Genomic DNA, 18,313 nt, shown 5'->3' on the forward strand with positions numbered 1-18,313 from the left:
AAGCAGCAGCAATCATTAGGATCACATCACATAGAACACGCTCTGTTCTTGCTGCTACCATCAAGAAAGAGGTACAAGTGCCACCAGGTTCAGAAACATCTGCCATCCCTCTACCAACAGGCTCATCAACAACAAACTCAATCAAGGACTCATTTAAGGACTCTTACTTTGGCACTTTATTGTTTGTTTTTTCCTCTCTGTATTGCATTTTTGTTTACATGTGTATATTGAAGTTATTTTTTTCATTACCAATAAGATGCAATTCTGCCTCACCCACAGGAAAAAGTCTGAGGGTTGTACATGATGTCATGTATGTACTCTGACAATAAATCTGAATCTGAAGTGATTCATTTTCAATATAGTTTTAAATAAGAATATTTATCCCCAACTACCTCTTCCTTCTGTTCACTCATTTATGCACACAAGTTTTTTTTGGAAAATATAATAAAATAGCAAAAAAATAAATCCAGAAACAAAAGGGTGTGTACAAAAGAAGAAGAAAACGGAAACATGAAAGAGGAAGGAGGTTTGTGAAAGGAATGCAGAAAATGCTAGAATTGAGGGTGTGCCTGGATCCATTAAAAAGTAATAGGGGGACATTTAGAAAAATCATAAGCTAAATAAGTAGAATCTCAATATGATTTTATGAAAGGGAAATTGTTTGACAATTTTTCTGGAGTTCTTTTGAGTGCATGTCAGATCGGGTGGGTAAAGGGCTACCAAAAGGTATTTAAGTTTCCAAGCTTTCAATAAAATGCCACATAAAAAGGTAACTGTTAAACATAAGTGTATGTGCGCTGTGTAAGATGTTGTCATCGATAAGGATGCAACTATATCAGCAGTAAATTGGATAAAATGTATAATTTTCAGTTTCACAATTAGTAACTACTTGGGTGCCACAGAGATTATTATTGTGACTTCAACGATTTAATAACTTATTGGTGACTTTGAAGAAAGGACCAAGTCTGACAGGCATGGATATGGTGCACAGGGAGCACTTTTTTCCCTCAGGAGGTAATAGCAAATACCAGAGGATGCGTGTTTATGACTAGTGCTAGAAAGTTTATGGCAGACATCAGAGATAGGTTTTCATTTTACACAGAGTTGTGGATGCCTGGAAATGCATTGACAGGGGTGGTGATAGAAGGTGGTACAATAGGGATATTTAAAAGACTCTTAGAAGGGTTAGATTGTTTGTGGAACAAGTTTATATGGGTTGAGATAACAATGTGGGCCTGTTCAACAAAAAAAACTTTATGGTGACCTAAAAATTCAACTAACCTTCCAGAATCCCCTAAGGAAAATAAAAAAAATCAACAATATTGCAAACAAAATATTCAACAATTAAGTGAATATAATGTGAGAATGGCAGAGAAACTCGGGCTAGGTTTGATTTGCTTATTGGTTATGTGACATTTGCGGTCAATTTTCCACATTACCAGGTAAATACTTTTATCTGTACTGCAACAGCACAGGGAGGGGTACACGCAATGAAGGAGTGCAAACCTTCATGACTGTGAAGAGCATTTTGCAGAGTCAAATAAGTTGCCTTTGCTATATTTTAATTTGACATTGCTATCATGGCCAGGTAGTTCATCCAATCTGATTCTTCTTTTTGTCTCTGACACAGCTACGTTTTTAAGCCAAGTCAAAACTTACCAAAGAGTTAATGATTGTGGTATGGGACAGGTGTCACAGACTGTCCACATCATACAAATAAATAACGTTATATTCTCCAATAGATTCCATGAATCAATTGCATTTTCAAGAAAAAAAAAAGCTGATTCTGCTCTGTTGCCAGTTTTCTCATGTTTTACTCAGTTTTGAATTTTTTTTAAATTTAAAATTTAGACATACAGCCTCGTAATGGGCCATTTCAGCCCACGGGTCCGTGCCACCTAATTTACACCCAATTAACCTATACCCCAAGTATGTTTCAAACAGTGGGAGGAAACCAGAGCCCTCAGGGAAAACCCACATGGTGAGAACGTACAAACTCCTTACAGACTGAGCGGGATACGAGCCACAGTCCCGATCACTGGTCCTGTAAAAGGCATTGCACTAACCACTACACCAAACATGTCACCCTAATTATAGTTCTTGAACCTTAATGATGGAGAAAACTCAAATCTGATATATTAGCTCATTCAAATTTGTGATCACATTATAACAAACTTGAATGAGCTTGAACAAAATAGTGAGATAAGTTCATTTCCAAAGCAATCCAACAAGTCAACTCTAACATGCAAATAGCAGTATAATGTCACAGTGTGCAGTATTACAGTGAACAAAAATTTAGTACATAACAAGCACAGCACAAGATTTGTGAGGTTCATTGAAGAGCCTGATGGCTGCAGGGAAGAAACCGGCTTTAAACCTGTTGCTGTGCAATTTCACACTCTTAAAACTCTATGCCTAAACACAAATTCGCAGCTTTTTAAAACTCTCAGGACGAAAGGTGTTGTGATGCTATGTCGCAATGTGGCAACTGGGGCCAGTTTGTCAAGTTGCTCTCGCAGTTTATTTAGGACTTCAGAGGATGGCTTTTCTTGTGTTTGGGTTGCTGGTACGAATTCTTCAAGAATGACGAGCAGAGCCCTGTATACCAATTTTCCCCATTGATGACTAAAGATCCTCTTCAGATGCAGTTCACGTACCAAGGCGTATCCAGGGTAGCTTACAAGCCTAATCCGGTCCCTGGAGGCAGGCCATCAATGGAGTCTTTAGGTGCCTGTGGAATTTTTCAACCAGGGCGTTGAACTGTGGATGGCAGGCTGTTGTGCGACAGAGTTGTGTTCCCAACAGTCGAGATAGCGTGTCCCATAGAGCAGAGGTAAACTGCAGACTTCTGTCAGAGTTGACATGGGAGGGAAGACCAAAACGAGACACCCAGGCAGATACGAGTGCCCTGGTGCAAGACTTGGTCAGGCAGTCCTGACAACAGGAGTGCCTAGTGAACAATGGTGAGCAGGTATTTCAACCCATGTGACACCGGGACTGGGCCGGTGATGTCGACATGTACTTGGTCCCTTCGTTGCGGTGGCTTGAAGGGTGGAAGCGGCGCCTTCACCTGTCGCTGCATCTTAGCCATCTGGCAGTCCGTGCATGTCTTAGTCCATGAGGCAACCTGCTCTGGAGTCCATGCCAGATGAATTTTTCAAAAACCAGACAGACCGTCGCGTGAATTGAAGGGTGTGCCAGTCCAATGAAGTGCGTTGAAAATGCGTCAGTTACAGGCAGCTGGGATGATGGGGTGAGGCTGATCCGTGGACACATCGCAAAGGAGAGTTATTCCTTTAGGTCCAAAGGCAATGTCCTCGAGGTGCAGACCAGTGACTGTAGTTCAGAATGCTGAAATCACTTTGTCTTGTTGCGCTTTAACAAGTGCTATATAGTCCCCAGAGATGGGGATTGCAATGCCTGAATTGGGACAGTGCATCCGCTGTCTCATCTCTCATCAGAGATGTGTTTAGTCCTTGTGGTGAACTCAGATATGTAAGAGAGGAGGCGCTGTTATCGGGCTGACCATGTATAAGACACTTCTGCACATGCAACTGTTAGTGGTTTGTGGTCCGTGAATACCATGAAGGCCCTGCCCTACAGGAAATAGCAGAAATGTTGAACCGCCAGGTACAGAGTCAGCAGCTCCCTATTGAGCACTATATTTTGTCTCCGTGGGTCATAGGTGCCTACTAAAGAACGCAAGAGGCTTCCAGTATCCATTGATGCTCTGCTCCAATACTCCGCCCACTGCTGAATCTGATGGGTCCACCATTAATGCAGTCGGCACATCCATTCGCGGGTGGACCAGCAGGGTTGCCTTTGCCAGGGTGCTTTTTGTGCTCTTGAACGCTGTCATTGCCTCCTCTGTCCATTCCAGGTCCTTAACTTCTATGATCTGGGCTGCGGATGGTAGAAAGCGACGGTAGAAATTAACCATTCCTACAAACTTCTGTTGGTCTTTGACTGTGAGCGGTTTTGCAAATTTGAGGATGGCCTCCACTTGGGCTGGTAATGGGATGACACCCTGGCTGCTGCTTTGATGTCCCAAAAAGTCGATTAAGGACAGCCCAAATTTGCACTTCATGGGGTTTATTGTTAGACCGAAGTCTTGTAGGCGACGGCAGAGTAATCACAGGTGCTCTGTATGGGAGTGCTGGCGACAAGTATGTAGTCCAAGTACACAATAAAAGAAAGTTCATTCCTTGCACCACCCGATCTATAAGCTGTTGGAATGTCTGTGCAGCATTCTGAAGGCCAAACGGCATACACAGAAACTCAGAGACCAAATGGTGTTATGATAGCAGTTTGAGATATGTCTTATGGGTTCACTGGGATCTGATGATCCCCTTGGACCAAATCAATCTTCAAAAATAACCAGGCCCCAAAGAGATTTGTGGAATTGTACTTCAGCTTGTTCAAACAACATTTCTGGTTGATTTGTCCAGAACCCAGGCAGTTTGAGGGAAACTGCCAAATTGCCCATTTGGGTTTAAAAAGCCTTTTTGGCCTGCTGGGGTCGCTGTGCGAAATGAAGAGTCATACTAGAGTTGAGTTTGAACGGAAAACAAGAATTTACTGTTGGACCCTTGCGCTTTTTAAAACCCTGGACTCCCAGCCACCCCTGTGCCACGCATAACCGAAGGTACGTTATCATGTTGCCCGATACTTCCCAAGCCGGATCAATTTCCTGGCAGGTGAGCCGCCACACTATGACATCCATTTAGTAATTTTTAAAAATTCCAATCTTCTTTTTCTCTTATTGGTTTACGGTTAACCTCTTAACCTTTCAGTACATTAATTGCAATCTTCAAGTGAAAGGACTGCACATTATCCTTCAAAGCTGATTGTTTCTTTCTGTGCTATTACTGAACTTGCCCTAGGTGATATGTACCTCTATTTTATTATACATTTACTCTACTCCCACAAAGATTTGCAAATTGTCCCTACTTTTAAATAACTGAATGAACATAAATGAATTATCTACCATCTTTATTCTAGTAAAGTTCTCAAATCTGAATGTGCTGAACATTCAGGAACTTTGTCCTTCTGAAAACATTATTATTTTCCCATCTTTTGTTACCTTTCCTACAGAATTAAAGTCCGATGTTCACCATCTTGATCTCCAAAAATTCATTTTAAAAGCTCGTTGGAAAATAGAAAGGGATATTATAATGCCAAAGATCACCCAGTTACCAAACTACATTCATAACCAGATCTCCTTGAGATGGTTCAAATCCTTTAAGTATTTTATATTTTCATTTTGTTTTTCTTTTAGTTTGGATCTAGTTTTACACTTTTCCTTGGGTTTTGAAATGATAGAAGTGGAAGCTGTTAACGTTGCACGATTGAAGATTCTGTGAACATGAGCCCAGACTCTCCACTCGGCAGTCAACCATCTGCTCTAACATCCAATCTCTCTCATATGTTTGAGCTTACCTTAATCATATTCCCAAATGGGAACTTGCTGGTCTGAAATAGTCTTTGCATATAAATCCAGTATTTTGGATGGCAGAACAAACCCCATACAAAACTACCAAGAAAAAAAAACTTTGACAAACAGCAAATGAGTCTGTTGAAATAATGAATCTGTCTGACATTCAAAAATATTTAAGTATTAAAAAATTAGAAATGTAAATATTATAAATTAAGGACAAATATAAAGTTAAAATCATGTAAAAATCAAACAATTAAAACTGATCTAATATTACCAACACTCACTAATTTTTGATAGCTGTTCTCCTTTGTTGATAGTGTTGAAGAACTCCTGCTATGCCTAACCTGTTGTGGATCATTCTAGCACCATCTGCAACATGGTGCTCCACTGCAGAACTCCAAGATGAGTTCAATTCCATGAAGAATACAGTCAATTTAAGGAGAAACACATAAAACTCTCCAAATAGCTAAGTAGCACCAAAAAAAAAGGAAAAAGATTTTTCATGTCCCCAGCAAATAAAACTGAAACACAAAAGTCTGCAGATGCTGCAATTGTAATAAAAATACACCAAAATGCTGGAGGAACTCAGCCGGTCTTTTCAGCGCCCATAGATGTTGAGAAGACCAGCAGAGTTCCTCTAACATTTCGGTGTATTTTTACCCCAATATATAAAAGACCAGTTTTACTGGCTTTCAGTGGCTATTCTTATGATGTGCAGTAGAAATATCATTCAAGAATTAAAGAGAAGAGCTGTAATCAGAAACATCCTGGATAAGTAGAGCCTGTTCTGTGTGGCATGACTGAACATGGAGAGCTTAACCAATTTCAACTTCTGTGCATTTCATGTGGCTTGTGAATCATCATTGATCAGAAATACAACTTGACCGGCCACATAAATAATTAATATTTTGTATGATATTAAAGGAATAATATTATTTTTATCCATATTGCAACTCACTACATTTAATTAATGTTAGGCTTACCTCATATTCTACTTGTACAGGGTTGAATTGGCATTCTTTAATCATTGAAGTTGTTGAGAATTCAAGTCGAGGGGCTATACCCTGAAGGGAAAAAAAGACCAAATTATGTCAAAGACTAAAATATCCACCTCTCACATAAAATCATGGACAGAATAAAACATGGATTATTAGAACACATGAAATAATCATTTCTGATTATTGATCCACTTTTCAAATTCCCCAACTACATAAAATCATTTATTCACTGTTACAGTTTGTAATTGCCACCTCAAGGTCAATATTTCAAGTATCTGCCCAGTACCTGAAGTAATTTACTAGACGTTCACTAAAGTCAGTACTATGGGATTGTTTTTTTTGTGAGAGGTGTCATCTTTTCAGTTGGACAACAGCTATGTGTTGGTTAAGATAAAATAATATCTCTGGAGATATGCATTAATGAATGCTCAACCAGCTGTTTTGAGTTTCTTCAAATTCCCCCATTCACTCTTTGCCTGCTGACTTGCATCAGTTTCCCCATTAACAAGCATGGCAATTTTAAAATTCTGCTCTCATTCTCAAGGCTCTTTGTGGTGCTGTCCTGTCCCTTCATTCCAATAACGCTCTGGGATATCAGCTCTCATCCAATAATAGTCTTTCAGCTTCAAATTTAATCTATACACCATTGGTTATTAACCGCCAAGGCCTCAGGTCAGGAATTCTCTCTCTGAACCTCTCTAACTCTCTTCTTTCCTTTAATATTTTCCATATTCCATTATTATTAACAAAGCTTTTGAAAACTGCATGTTGTGTGATCAAGTTCTGTGGAATATACACTGTGCTTGTTATTTTCCTGTTATAGAATTCTTCACTATTTTCTTACAACCTCTGTGCTGCTTCGGAAAGTCACTTGCCAATGTGGCTCTGCCAGCAGATACAGGGGCTTCAAGACTATTTAAGTACAAACATTAAGGCCAAACAAGTTACTTCAATAGAGAAACACAAAATCTGCAGATGCTGGAATCTTGAGCAGGCCAGTTCTAGAAAAAAATTGTTGAAAACCATATTAAAACCAATTCTAATAATTAACTTATTCCAATTATGATAAGATGATGACATCTTTGTGGCTGAATTGTTTAACAAATTAAGATATTAAAGCCTAACTTAGCAGGTCAGACAGCATCCATGGGTAGAAATGGTCAGTCAACTCTTTGGGTTGAAACTTTTTGTCAAGACTAAGATTGATTAAGTAAAATTACAAATAAATAGAGGGGAAAAGCAGCTGGGGAGGGTCCAGAGGTGATAGATTATGAAAGAAGGTGTGGAAGATGGAGAGACTGAGGAAGAAACCAGGAAGGAGGGAAAGAAAAGTTAGAGAAAGAAAGAGAGAAGAGTAATTTTAGAAGAGAGAGAAAAAGAGTGGAATCAAATAGGCATGAGGGTTAGATAAAATTAGAAAATTCCACTGCAACTTTACCCAGGATGAGGCCTTCCTGTCCAGGACATCCAAAATATCCTTTCTTTAATTAATATATATTCCCCATGCCTCCTCTATTTCTCCTTCTTCTGCCTTTACTCCTCCTCTCCTAGGTAGAATAAGGACAGAGTCTCTCTGGTCCTTACTTTCCACCTCACCCATTTCTGCATCCGACAAATATCCTCCGATACCTCTGCCAATTTCAACGTGGCCCCACAACCAGCCACAGCTTCCCCCTCCATCCTGATCTGCTTTTCACAAGGATAAATTTCGGTCTCCCCAGTCCACTCTTCCCTCCCCACTCATTCTTCTATACCGAGGCAGTTCCTGCTATAACTGCAGAAAGTGCGATGCGTATGTGTGAATATATCTCCCACACTTTCTGTCCTATAGGCTGTCACCTGTCAACCCCTCTCCCAGCTTCTTTCCCCATTTATATATGCAATCTCACCTATGCTGTTTTGATGAGGAGTTCTGACCCAAAATATTGACTGACCCTCTCTAACCTGTTGAATTCCTCCAACAACTCACCTTAATAGGCTTCAAATGTTAACTTTAAATATTAAGATACTATATGATAAATAATTCAGCCACACACATTATGATAAATGGAATATATTTATTATTATAATGTTTTAAAATAGTTTAGAACATTTTTTCAATAATTATTTTAAATGCTTCATCAATATGGCATTTTCATAAAATGGTGAATTGTTTCTTTAGAATTCTACCAATAATGTTTATGCTTCTAAAATGTTGCCGAAAGTACATTTTATGGACGGAAAATCTAACTAAATTTTGCATAATCTGTTATACAATGGTATCCTCGTGACACTTTCTCTTTAACCCACTTTTAACGATACCAGAGATCCGAGATGACTTTGATGGTTTTACGCTAATATAGTTGAAATTAATTTTTCAGCTCCCTGTAAATTTTGAAAGGATACAGAATGAAGCTCGTAATGTCATACAGGTCTGCCAACTCCAATCAGACTCAAATTCTGCCTGTGAAATTATACCAGCCTTCCAATTACTGATATATTTATGCAAAGGAATGCATCAGTCATGCCTGTGAATCATTCTTTTTAATGCCAATCAACATCTACTAAAGGCAAAAAATACAACCACATCCAACAATTCACAATATTATTAACTTCTTAATTTACTGAGGTAAATGTGAGGTCACAGACATAAAAGGCATTGTTGTTGCTGTCATAACCACAATAACATTAATAGTTCAATTTGCAATAATGTCATAAACAATTTCCTCACACATTTATGCAGGCTGTCTACACTTAACCCACACTCTCTTTTTGCAATATGTTTCCAATGCACACTCAAATGCAATCTCAAATAACTGTCAGCAATATGGTCTTCATTTGATGATGTTGACATAGGGAGCTGGTGAAATGGGGAGGGGGGTGGGGGTGGTTGAGCACAGGCCAACCCTAGCCCATAGTTCTGCTGGTGAGACCATGGAAATCCTGCTCCTACTGGCAGGAAAAAAAGAAATAAATCGTTCTTCTTGAGCACTTTTCTGTGGTCGTTCTGGACCATAGCAAACTCCAAATGAGCATTTCACCACAGTCTGCAGTATTCTGCTTCTTTCTAATCTGGCAGCAAGCAACAAAAAATAGGTGTGATTAATTTTCAATTGCAAGGGTTTTTTTTCACAGGGACCCCAAATAATTGAAAGTGGCTAGCTACTAATTGAATACTATAGATTTCTGAAGATCAATTTGAGGAAATCAACATCTTCCTCAGCCAAAATAACTTGAATGAATTTTTCACCCACAAAATGCAAAATAAGAAAAAAGGAGTAATACGCTTCTCAACATTACAGCTATTCAGGTCATGAAAATTCGCCCTTACAGAGTTCACGACCCAAACATTTGGGGTACAGAATAAAGTTCACTTTCATAAAATTTATGTGAAAAAAAATAAACACAATTTTTTAAACTGACATTCTTGATGTTTGTACAGATGTCACAGTTTCACGCTCTGAAAAAATTGTAGTACTGTAGCGGCGGCTACACTGCTCCTGCAATAACACACACAACCAGACGGGTTGAGCTCAGAGAACAGACTAGTTTATTGCAGGCTGCTGGGCTGCACTTATACTCCCAGCCCGGACCTGGCTGAGAACCATGCTGGAGGATGCTGACGTCACCCGGGCATTACGTGGTCCCCAAGCGCATGTTTCTGAGCCCAGAGCTGGAAGGAGGGGAAACCTCCGACTGCGTCACTTTGGCCGGCTTACAAACGGGGCCGGTTCGCCTACCTTGTGGTGAGCTGCCACAGTACACTCTTAAGGGTAGCTAAGAAGCTTTAGGTGAAGAGATTGTATTAATGTATACTATTTGTAAATAACAATATAAATTAAATTAGACAAATGCAAATTCTTTGAAAATTTAAATGCAATTTTTAAATGTTATATCCCATTAGGTTCTTTATTATTTATCTCTTGTGCACCCCAATTTTAAATTATTCCATCAGTGGTAGCTACATTTCAAATTCCTAAGTTCCATTAGCCTCCTTTAACTCCCTCTCTAAGATGTTTCTTAAAATAAGCATGTTGAAAATGTAAAGTAAATTATTAAAATTTTTAAATTGCAATTTCCCTGCTTTAATTGGCAGCTCTCCTTCCTGACCTTCCACATGAGATATGATTCTTGCAATAGGAGAGTCACATTATCTGTGATATTTAAAGAGATGCTTTGTCAGAAAACAGAGAAGTGGAGCTACTGTGATGTGAGACAGGAAGAGGAACATGGTGGATAACAAGTGATGCAATAAGTTAGCAGAATGAACTTATTACTTCAGGGTCTAGGTTAAATCTAGGCTACTAGCTAGATAAAAAGCCTCCCACTTCGTACAAATCATGCTCGTGGGATGATTCCATTTCAATCCTGTCAAAGTGAAATAATACTTCTTTTTTCTAATATATGCCTAAAATTATTTCTTGATGCTGAAATATGTGTTAAAAGTGCAAAATGCCCTCTTCAGCAGGAGTATCATTTCTAAACATGATAAACAAATTTATCTTCATTTTCTTCAAGATTTTGATTACTTGGTGGAAAGAAATATAAACTACATTCCCCTTGTCCTCACCTACCACCCTACCAGTCTCTGCATCCAACAATTCTTTGAAAATTCTATCACCTACAACGTGATCCCACCACCAGACACATCTTCTCCTCTCTGCTTTCTTCAGGGACCGCTTCCTCTGGGACACCCTCATCCACTCATCCTTTCCCACTAATCAGCCTCTTGTGACCACAGGAAATGCTACACTTGCATCCATATTCACCTCCCTCACCTCCATTCAGGGCCCCAAACAGTCCTTCCAAGTGAAGCAACACCTCATTTGTGAATCTGTAGGGGTCATCTACTGCATCTGGTTGCTTCTGTTGTGGTCTCCTCTACATCAGCAAGACTGGATGCAGATTGGGAGATAATTTTGTTCATACCTTCGCTTAGTCCATTGCAATAGTGGCCAACCATTTCAATTCCACACTCCGTTCCCACACCAACATGTCTGTCGATGGCCTCATCTACTGCCAAACTGAGGCAACCCACCAATTTGAAGGAACATCTAATATTTGGTATGGGAGCTCTCCAACCAGATAGCATTGTCATTGACCTCTACCTCCAATTTCCATTAAGACACTCCCATCTCCCTGTCTTTGCCCATCCCTTTGTCTCCTTTCTTCCACCTCCTCACCCCTTACCTTCTCCATTCAGAGAGCTACCCCTCCCCTAAAACCTCAGCTTATTTCTCTTCTGCCCTCCCACACATATCTAACTATGATCTCTTGCCATTTGGCCTGTGCTCCTCCCCTGCCCCTTCTTCCCTCTTCTCCTCTCTCTACTTTTTAAAATGGTGCCTTGATGAAAGGCTCAGGTCTGAAACAAAGGAAATAAAGGGATATAACCTGCTGAGCTACCTGCTGAGTTTCTCCTGCACTTCTATGTATTGCACAACAAGCATTGCATCAGCAGGCTTTCCTGTTTAACTTGTAAAATATCTTGCTTTGCAATATACTACTAATAATTGTACATTAATACTCACAGGGAAATCAATTGCCCTCTTCATGAGCAGCTCTCTGTCCATTCCAGGATAGCTTGGTGTTAGTCTGTGGCCTGGATAAAGAAACTCCCTGGTATTTTGCTCATAAATAGATAGTGTTTCACCGACTGCAAAGAAATACTTTAAGATGACATATTTAAAAAAGTCATGATCTCATTTCACATCTGTAACAATACCAAGTCAGGATAACTAATACACATTATATAAAATGCTTGATTATACAGGATTACTGTATTTTCACACATATAATGCACAGAAAATAATAAATTGTGCAAAATATTTTCATATAATGCGTACACATATTCTGAAGTCCGACTGACAAAAGTCAATTTGCATTTAAATTGGACATGAGGCAAAGCATAGACCAGTAACTGCCACAAAAAAGTTAATCTCCCGCCATTAACACCCAATCAATTTCCCCCAGAGGTGTCAATCGCCCATTATATTATATTGGTCATCCTTTGGTTCAAAGAAGACACATTGTTGTGCAGTTCATCTGTGGACACGAAGGTGACTTTGCAATCCCAGACTGGAAATGCCAAGTCTAACAGAATGGGGACACTGGAAGTCAGCTTTTGTAATAACAGTGGCTACTGCTTTGTGACGCCGTTCACAGCTTTCCATCAGTTTTTGGCAGTGCCTGTCTTCAAAACTGGTTTAAGCTTCATGGCACAGGGCTCGCCAAAAGGATCTGTCAGCAGCCACAGTTTCTAGTTCTCTTGGCTGGATGCCACAATAGCATAGGACTTCCTTCACAGTATCTTTATTGCACTTGTGTGGATGACCTTAAGGTCTCCTTCCAGTCTTAAGTTCACTATAGAGCAGCTGGCAAGGCATACGGTGGTTGTCCATTCTGATGATATGACCCACCCACCACATCTGGACTCTGATGATCAGGGACTCAGTGCTGGTGGTCTTCACACAACCCACGACCTCCAGGTTGGAGACACAGTTTTGACAACGGATGCCAAGGGTGGCGTGCATGTAGAATTTCTCCAGTTGTTTGATGTGATGTCGGTATAGAGTCCAAGTTTCACATCCATATAGGAGAGAAGGGATGACCACAGGTCTGTAGTCTTTCAGCTTTGTGGAGATGCGGGCATTGTGTTGATTGAGCACTCTGGTACACAGGTTCAACAGATCCTAGCTGGCCTTGTTGATCCTGGAGTCAATTTCTTTATCCAAAGACCCATCCCTTGAGATGATGCTCCCCAAGTATTTGAAGGCATTTACATTTATCAGCTGGGTGTAATCAATAGTGATTTTTGGTTCTATGGTGCTGGTGTTTGGCATGGACTGATGGAGTATTCAGTCTTGTTCAGGTTGATGGTCAGGCCAAAGAGCATAGCAGTATCTGAGAATTTGTTCAACATTAACTGTCGATCATTATCTTTGTGTGCCAAGAGCTCACAGTCATCAGCAAAAAGTTTCTTGAATGACTGTGTAGAGGCACTTTATCTGTGTGTACAAGCGGCGAAGGTCAAAGAAAAAGCTGTCCAGTCGGTATCTGATGTACACTCCCTCCTCCAGACCATGGACATCATGCGACAACATGCAAGTGAAGAATAGATTGAACAAGACTGGGGCTAGTACCCAACCTTGCTTCACCCCTTCAGAAATGGCAAATGCAGCTGATGTGTCACCACTGCAGAGGACCTGTCCTGTCATTCCATCATTGGGCAGCTGAATCATTTTATGAATTTCCTTGGGCATCCGTTACACCTCAGGATGAATCAGGGACATTATGGATGTGCATTCTATGCGTAAAAATATAGAACCATTATATAGATTATATCCTGCTACAACACATTAACAAGCTTTGGAGAGGAATCAATTAAATAGATCAAAGACAGGTTTCAGAGTTAAGCAGGATTTTAATTCTAATGTTGTCTCAAATCAAAGGCACTTGATATATTAATCTCCTCCCTAAGGGGCGGGTCTGGGCAATTAACATTGATAAGGTAGTGCCCTATCCAGAATGTCCTGTTTAAAGGAATACCATGGCATTCAGTACAAAGTGATGTCCCCAAATTCAAAATTTCCTAAGCCTACTCTAAATTGTGTGTGAGCTTTCATTGCTGCTATTACATTCTCATGCTCATTATAATATTCCCACACTCACTATAAATTGCCAGTGCATCTTTCCCACGGCCGCTATAAATTCTGCGCGTTATTTCAATGCTGCTATATTCCCATGCCCACTATAAATTGCCAGTTCAACTTTCCCATGCACACTATAAATTGTGCACGTTCTTTAAATGCTGTTATTATATTCCCATGCCAGCTATAAATTGCCAATTTAACTGTCCCACGCCCACTATAAATTGTGCATGTTCTTTCAACATGTAAAAATATTCTTGTACAGCGTACACATGCATATAACTCGTAGGGGTACCTGGTTTGAAAAATGTGTATGAAGTGTGCATTATATGTGTAAAAATACAGTACCAGGTTCAGATATCAAGTTGGCATCCCAGTACGTATACCACGAGGTGGAGAGGAATGTATGTCCACAGACTCCCGAAAAACAACATACAGGAATATGATAAACTTAAATGGAAATTATCCATGAAAACAGAAGTGCAATTTATCTTTTATGTACATTTTTGTAAAGCCTCTCTCATAGCTTAATAAAACAAGGGTGTAATCTCACAAGAAATAGCATATAAACCTGGTATTAGACAGTACCCCAACTTCAAAAATCCCCTCCAAGCACCCCTCCCCCAACAACCGACGAACCCCCATACTGGGTTAATTGCAACATTTATACCAGACTATCCCATCAGGATGTCAAATTATCCAATATATTTCTAGTCTGCACTGCTTATCTCTTCCCTGATAAATTATGACAGTTACAAGAGTCTGAAGTAATCCATGTTTTCTGAATGGGTCTATATTTTTTTCCCAATGACAAATTGGGGACATCCTTACTTTATGAAATTGAAATTGTAAGTTTCTCCCATTTAACCAGCACTCTAGCATGTCAAGTATGATCTTCAACAATAGCTGCCAAGGCTCACAGCTGATATATCATTTGTGCATGGCTGGATGAGAAATGGTTCCATGTTAATAAAGTGTATTTTCTAATGACAAACTACAGAAGTCGTCATGAAGATATGGAAAAACATAAAGAGGAGGATAGAATTTGGAGAAGAGAAAACTGGGTCAAGGAAAGGCTTACGTAGTACAAAATTAGATAATGGGGTCCTCCATGCTATGGACCAGTCCAATTGAACCCATGGTGCCAATGCAACCATGAAAGCCAGTTTGCATCTATAGACTGGTGTTCGAATGCTGTAACCTTTGAAAAAACTGCCTTCCTGTAAAAGGGCAACACTTGTATACAAATATAGACAAGTCAGTAAAACTAAAAACAACTTTAGTCACATGGGTGTATTTAGGGCAGCACGGACTCGTGGGTTGGAAGGGCCTGTTACTGTGCTGTATCTCTATGTTAAATTTAAACTTCCCAGCTGGATCCTTTATGACTCTCCATATGGACTTGTTAATGTGAGTAACAAAATAACAGGTTTGAAACATTCTCTTTGATGTGAAGATCACAAAATACCTGAAGGAATAGGCATTACAGTTTAGATGAACTATAACAGTATCCAGTCTATTTTCTGAAGGTTTTGATGACTGCTGGAAATGGGCTGAAACGATTCAAAACATCAAGAGTAAAGCTCGTTATATGCAATTTCGATGTAAAAATCGTGCAATTTTTTTTCTTCTGCAGTTGTTAGGCACATTTTTTTTGCTTCTACTCATCTGTTTATTTCTATTCACATTATGCATTGCCTTACAAAGTACCTTTTCTCTTTTTATTTTCTCAGCTTATGTATGAGAGAGTAATGCATTTTCAGATCTCCAGATAATCACTGGCTCATTTTGTATGTATAACAACAGTAGCACTTGGCTGATGATGGCAATCTTCAGAAAATATATTTCCATTTGGCAAACAATAACTGATAGTGAACATTTTGATATTTTTTGCAAATCTTCATAGTACCTGGCAGAGTCAGTTGTATCAATTCAAACTTTGTTGTGTCCACTGTAAAAGAAAAGAGAATCAGTGTACTATACTAGAATAAAAGAGGTAATTACCGATAAATGATCAATTAGTTTTAAAGGTATAATGCGATATTCTTACTTTCCAGCATATTTGCAACATCCCCTGGATTCATACCTTCTGGAAAGCTCTGTTTTGATATAAAACAGAAAGTAGATTAATCCAAAAAAAGTGTTCATTCATCATTCAGAAATAATATTCCAGTATTATTTTAATTGCTGTCCTTGAAACATTAAATTGTGAGAGAATATTAAACAATTAATAATGGATGAATATTAATTTTAAAATATAATGGGACATTTAAATGGTCAATGGAAATAATTTTCTACCTAAATTGGTAAAGTGTTGCATTGATGCAATGAATTTTTGCAATTTTAACTTATGCAATTCACTAATCTATTCAAAATTTCAAGCCATGCTTGCCATTGATTTTTTTTTAATTGTACAAAGTACAGGTATGTCATCACAAAGCTGGTTTTTGTTTTAAAGTTTCTATGAAAGACAATGTTCATGATCATTGGACAATACAAGCTCTAGAGCTCAGGATAAGCTGGAATTTCTGCAAAATTCAATAATGTAATTCGGCAAGGTGCTAGCCAATCAATTTCAATTACTTGTTTTTTTTAATCAATTTTCATTGCTCAATCACAGATGGAACCAAGATATGGGATCTTCTACAGTAGTGAAGACAGTTGAGACAGACAGAAGGAAACAGGAGGGATCGCAAACTCAGGGTAAGGACCTTTCCTGGCCCCGACATACTAATTTCAAACACCTCTACTTCCTCAGGAGTTTTTGGAGGTTCGCTATCACATCAGAAACCTGGGCAAACTTCTTCAGATGTGTAGTGAAAATTGTGCTGACCTCTTATATGAGAGCACCAATATCTCGGAGAGGAAAGCTCTGTAAAAGGTAGTACAGTAAAATCCCTGCTATCCATAATTCAAACAAATGGCAAAAAAAATCACAGAAAATAAATAGATTTTTAAAAAATAAAAATTTAAAATTGGAGCTCCTAGTGATTTGTTCACAAATCATACAACATGCAATCTCAAGCAACCAGCAAATTCACTTACCTGACATCTACCAATCTCCATAGATACTGGATACCAGGAGTTTTACTGTATTTTTTTTCTCATACAGTTTACAGTTACCGAAGTAGAAATTCTGCTTCCCCCACAGGAAATAGAATCTCAGGATTGTAAGTGATGTACTCTGATAATAAATTTGAATTTTGAAGGGGTATGAAATATGAAATTACCTTGTGCAATAGGAATGATTAAAAGACATGATGATCTTGAACTAGGCATGTAGCATTTGAAATTAAGAGATACTGTAGCTGCGCAAAGTAGCCACAAAGCTTTTATATTGCCATTATACCTTATAATTACAATTTCACCTCTTAAAGTAGCTTCAATGCACACGCATACATGCATCACTGATCACAATGAGTGATCTGGGCGTAAGCCAAAAATTATGGGTGGAAGAAGACTGACTAGAACAGAGTGAAGATATGGGACAGAAATATTTGTATCAAAGCAGCAGTCGAAGACCATGTGAAAGGAATTGCATCTGAAGCAACAGAAAGGAAGTTGTCTGTGAACTTTTTACCTGACATTCACCAATCCAAATTCTTCCCTTATTTTCATGATCTTCCTGAGAAAATTCACATTCCATCTCAATCTCCCAATCGCTTCTCACTCAATCATTCCATCCTGTCACTAATCACACAGATCCCCAGATTCTAACCTTGATGCAAAAGCCCCAACCCTAAACAGTTAATTTTCTTATAAAATCTTAACAGCTTCATGAATGTAACAGAAAAAGAGTGATTAGGATAGCCTAGGACAGAACCAAAGATGAAAGAAACTGACAGGAGGTTTGTGTCAGAACACTGGAAAAATGCAAACAAAAATTCTTAGATCAATCATTCCTGTAAAAGCCTGTTTCACAGTGCCCATGAAGACTGCTGCTATATAACCAAAGGGATCTCCATGGGCAAGTCTCACTCATTTTGTGAATCCAATTTTAAATTATTTAACTATGGATTTTCTTTTGTTCTCACACCCATTAATTGATCACAAATCATTAGGCACATATCAGTTTATAACTTCTGCAATTCCCCCTCTCACACCTGATACTGATGATCTGTTTTCTGGCACTCCCTGGATTATTGCAGTTAAATGTAACACCGATGCAGCAATTGATGACACAAAATAAGTGCAGCAAAGAGAAAGTTAAAACTAGATACAAAATATTAATTTTATAAGTGGCTCTCCTG

The 18,313-nt window shown here is 38.9% G+C and overlaps 1 protein-coding gene and 1 long non-coding RNA gene across 5 annotated transcripts in view; one reads left to right on the forward strand and one right to left on the reverse strand.

Moving 5' to 3' along the window:
• The window catches only part of spata6 (spermatogenesis associated 6), an 89,832-nt gene that overhangs the window by 48,003 nt on the left and 23,516 nt on the right, over positions 1-18,313 (reverse strand). For 2 of the 4 annotated variants that reach the window (XM_069938571.1, XM_069938572.1), the window contains 4 exons: positions 16,114-16,162; positions 15,973-16,014; positions 11,946-12,070; positions 6,421-6,501 (listed from right to left, as the gene is read on the reverse strand). In XM_069938571.1, the coding sequence (XP_069794672.1) occupies positions 6,421-6,501; positions 11,946-12,070; positions 15,973-16,014; positions 16,114-16,162 (297 nt within the window). Of the gene's footprint in view, positions 1-6,420; positions 6,502-11,945; positions 12,071-15,531; positions 15,617-15,972; positions 16,015-16,113; positions 16,163-18,313 lie in introns of those variants that run through there. The other 2 variants (XM_069938573.1, XM_069938574.1) reach the window with 2 other exon arrangements.
• The window catches only part of LOC138763809 (uncharacterized), a 64,460-nt gene that overhangs the window by 40,950 nt on the left and 5,197 nt on the right, over positions 1-18,313 (forward strand). Inside the window, exon 2 of the long non-coding RNA XR_011357828.1 lies at positions 16,684-16,766. This is a non-coding gene — a long non-coding RNA (uncharacterized lncRNA). The remainder of the gene's footprint in view (positions 1-16,683; positions 16,767-18,313) is intronic.

Source organism: Narcine bancroftii, chromosome 5, assembly GCF_036971445.1.
Source record: "Narcine bancroftii isolate sNarBan1 chromosome 5, sNarBan1.hap1, whole genome shotgun sequence".
Taxonomy (NCBI): Eukaryota; Metazoa; Chordata; class Chondrichthyes; order Torpediniformes; family Narcinidae; genus Narcine; species Narcine bancroftii.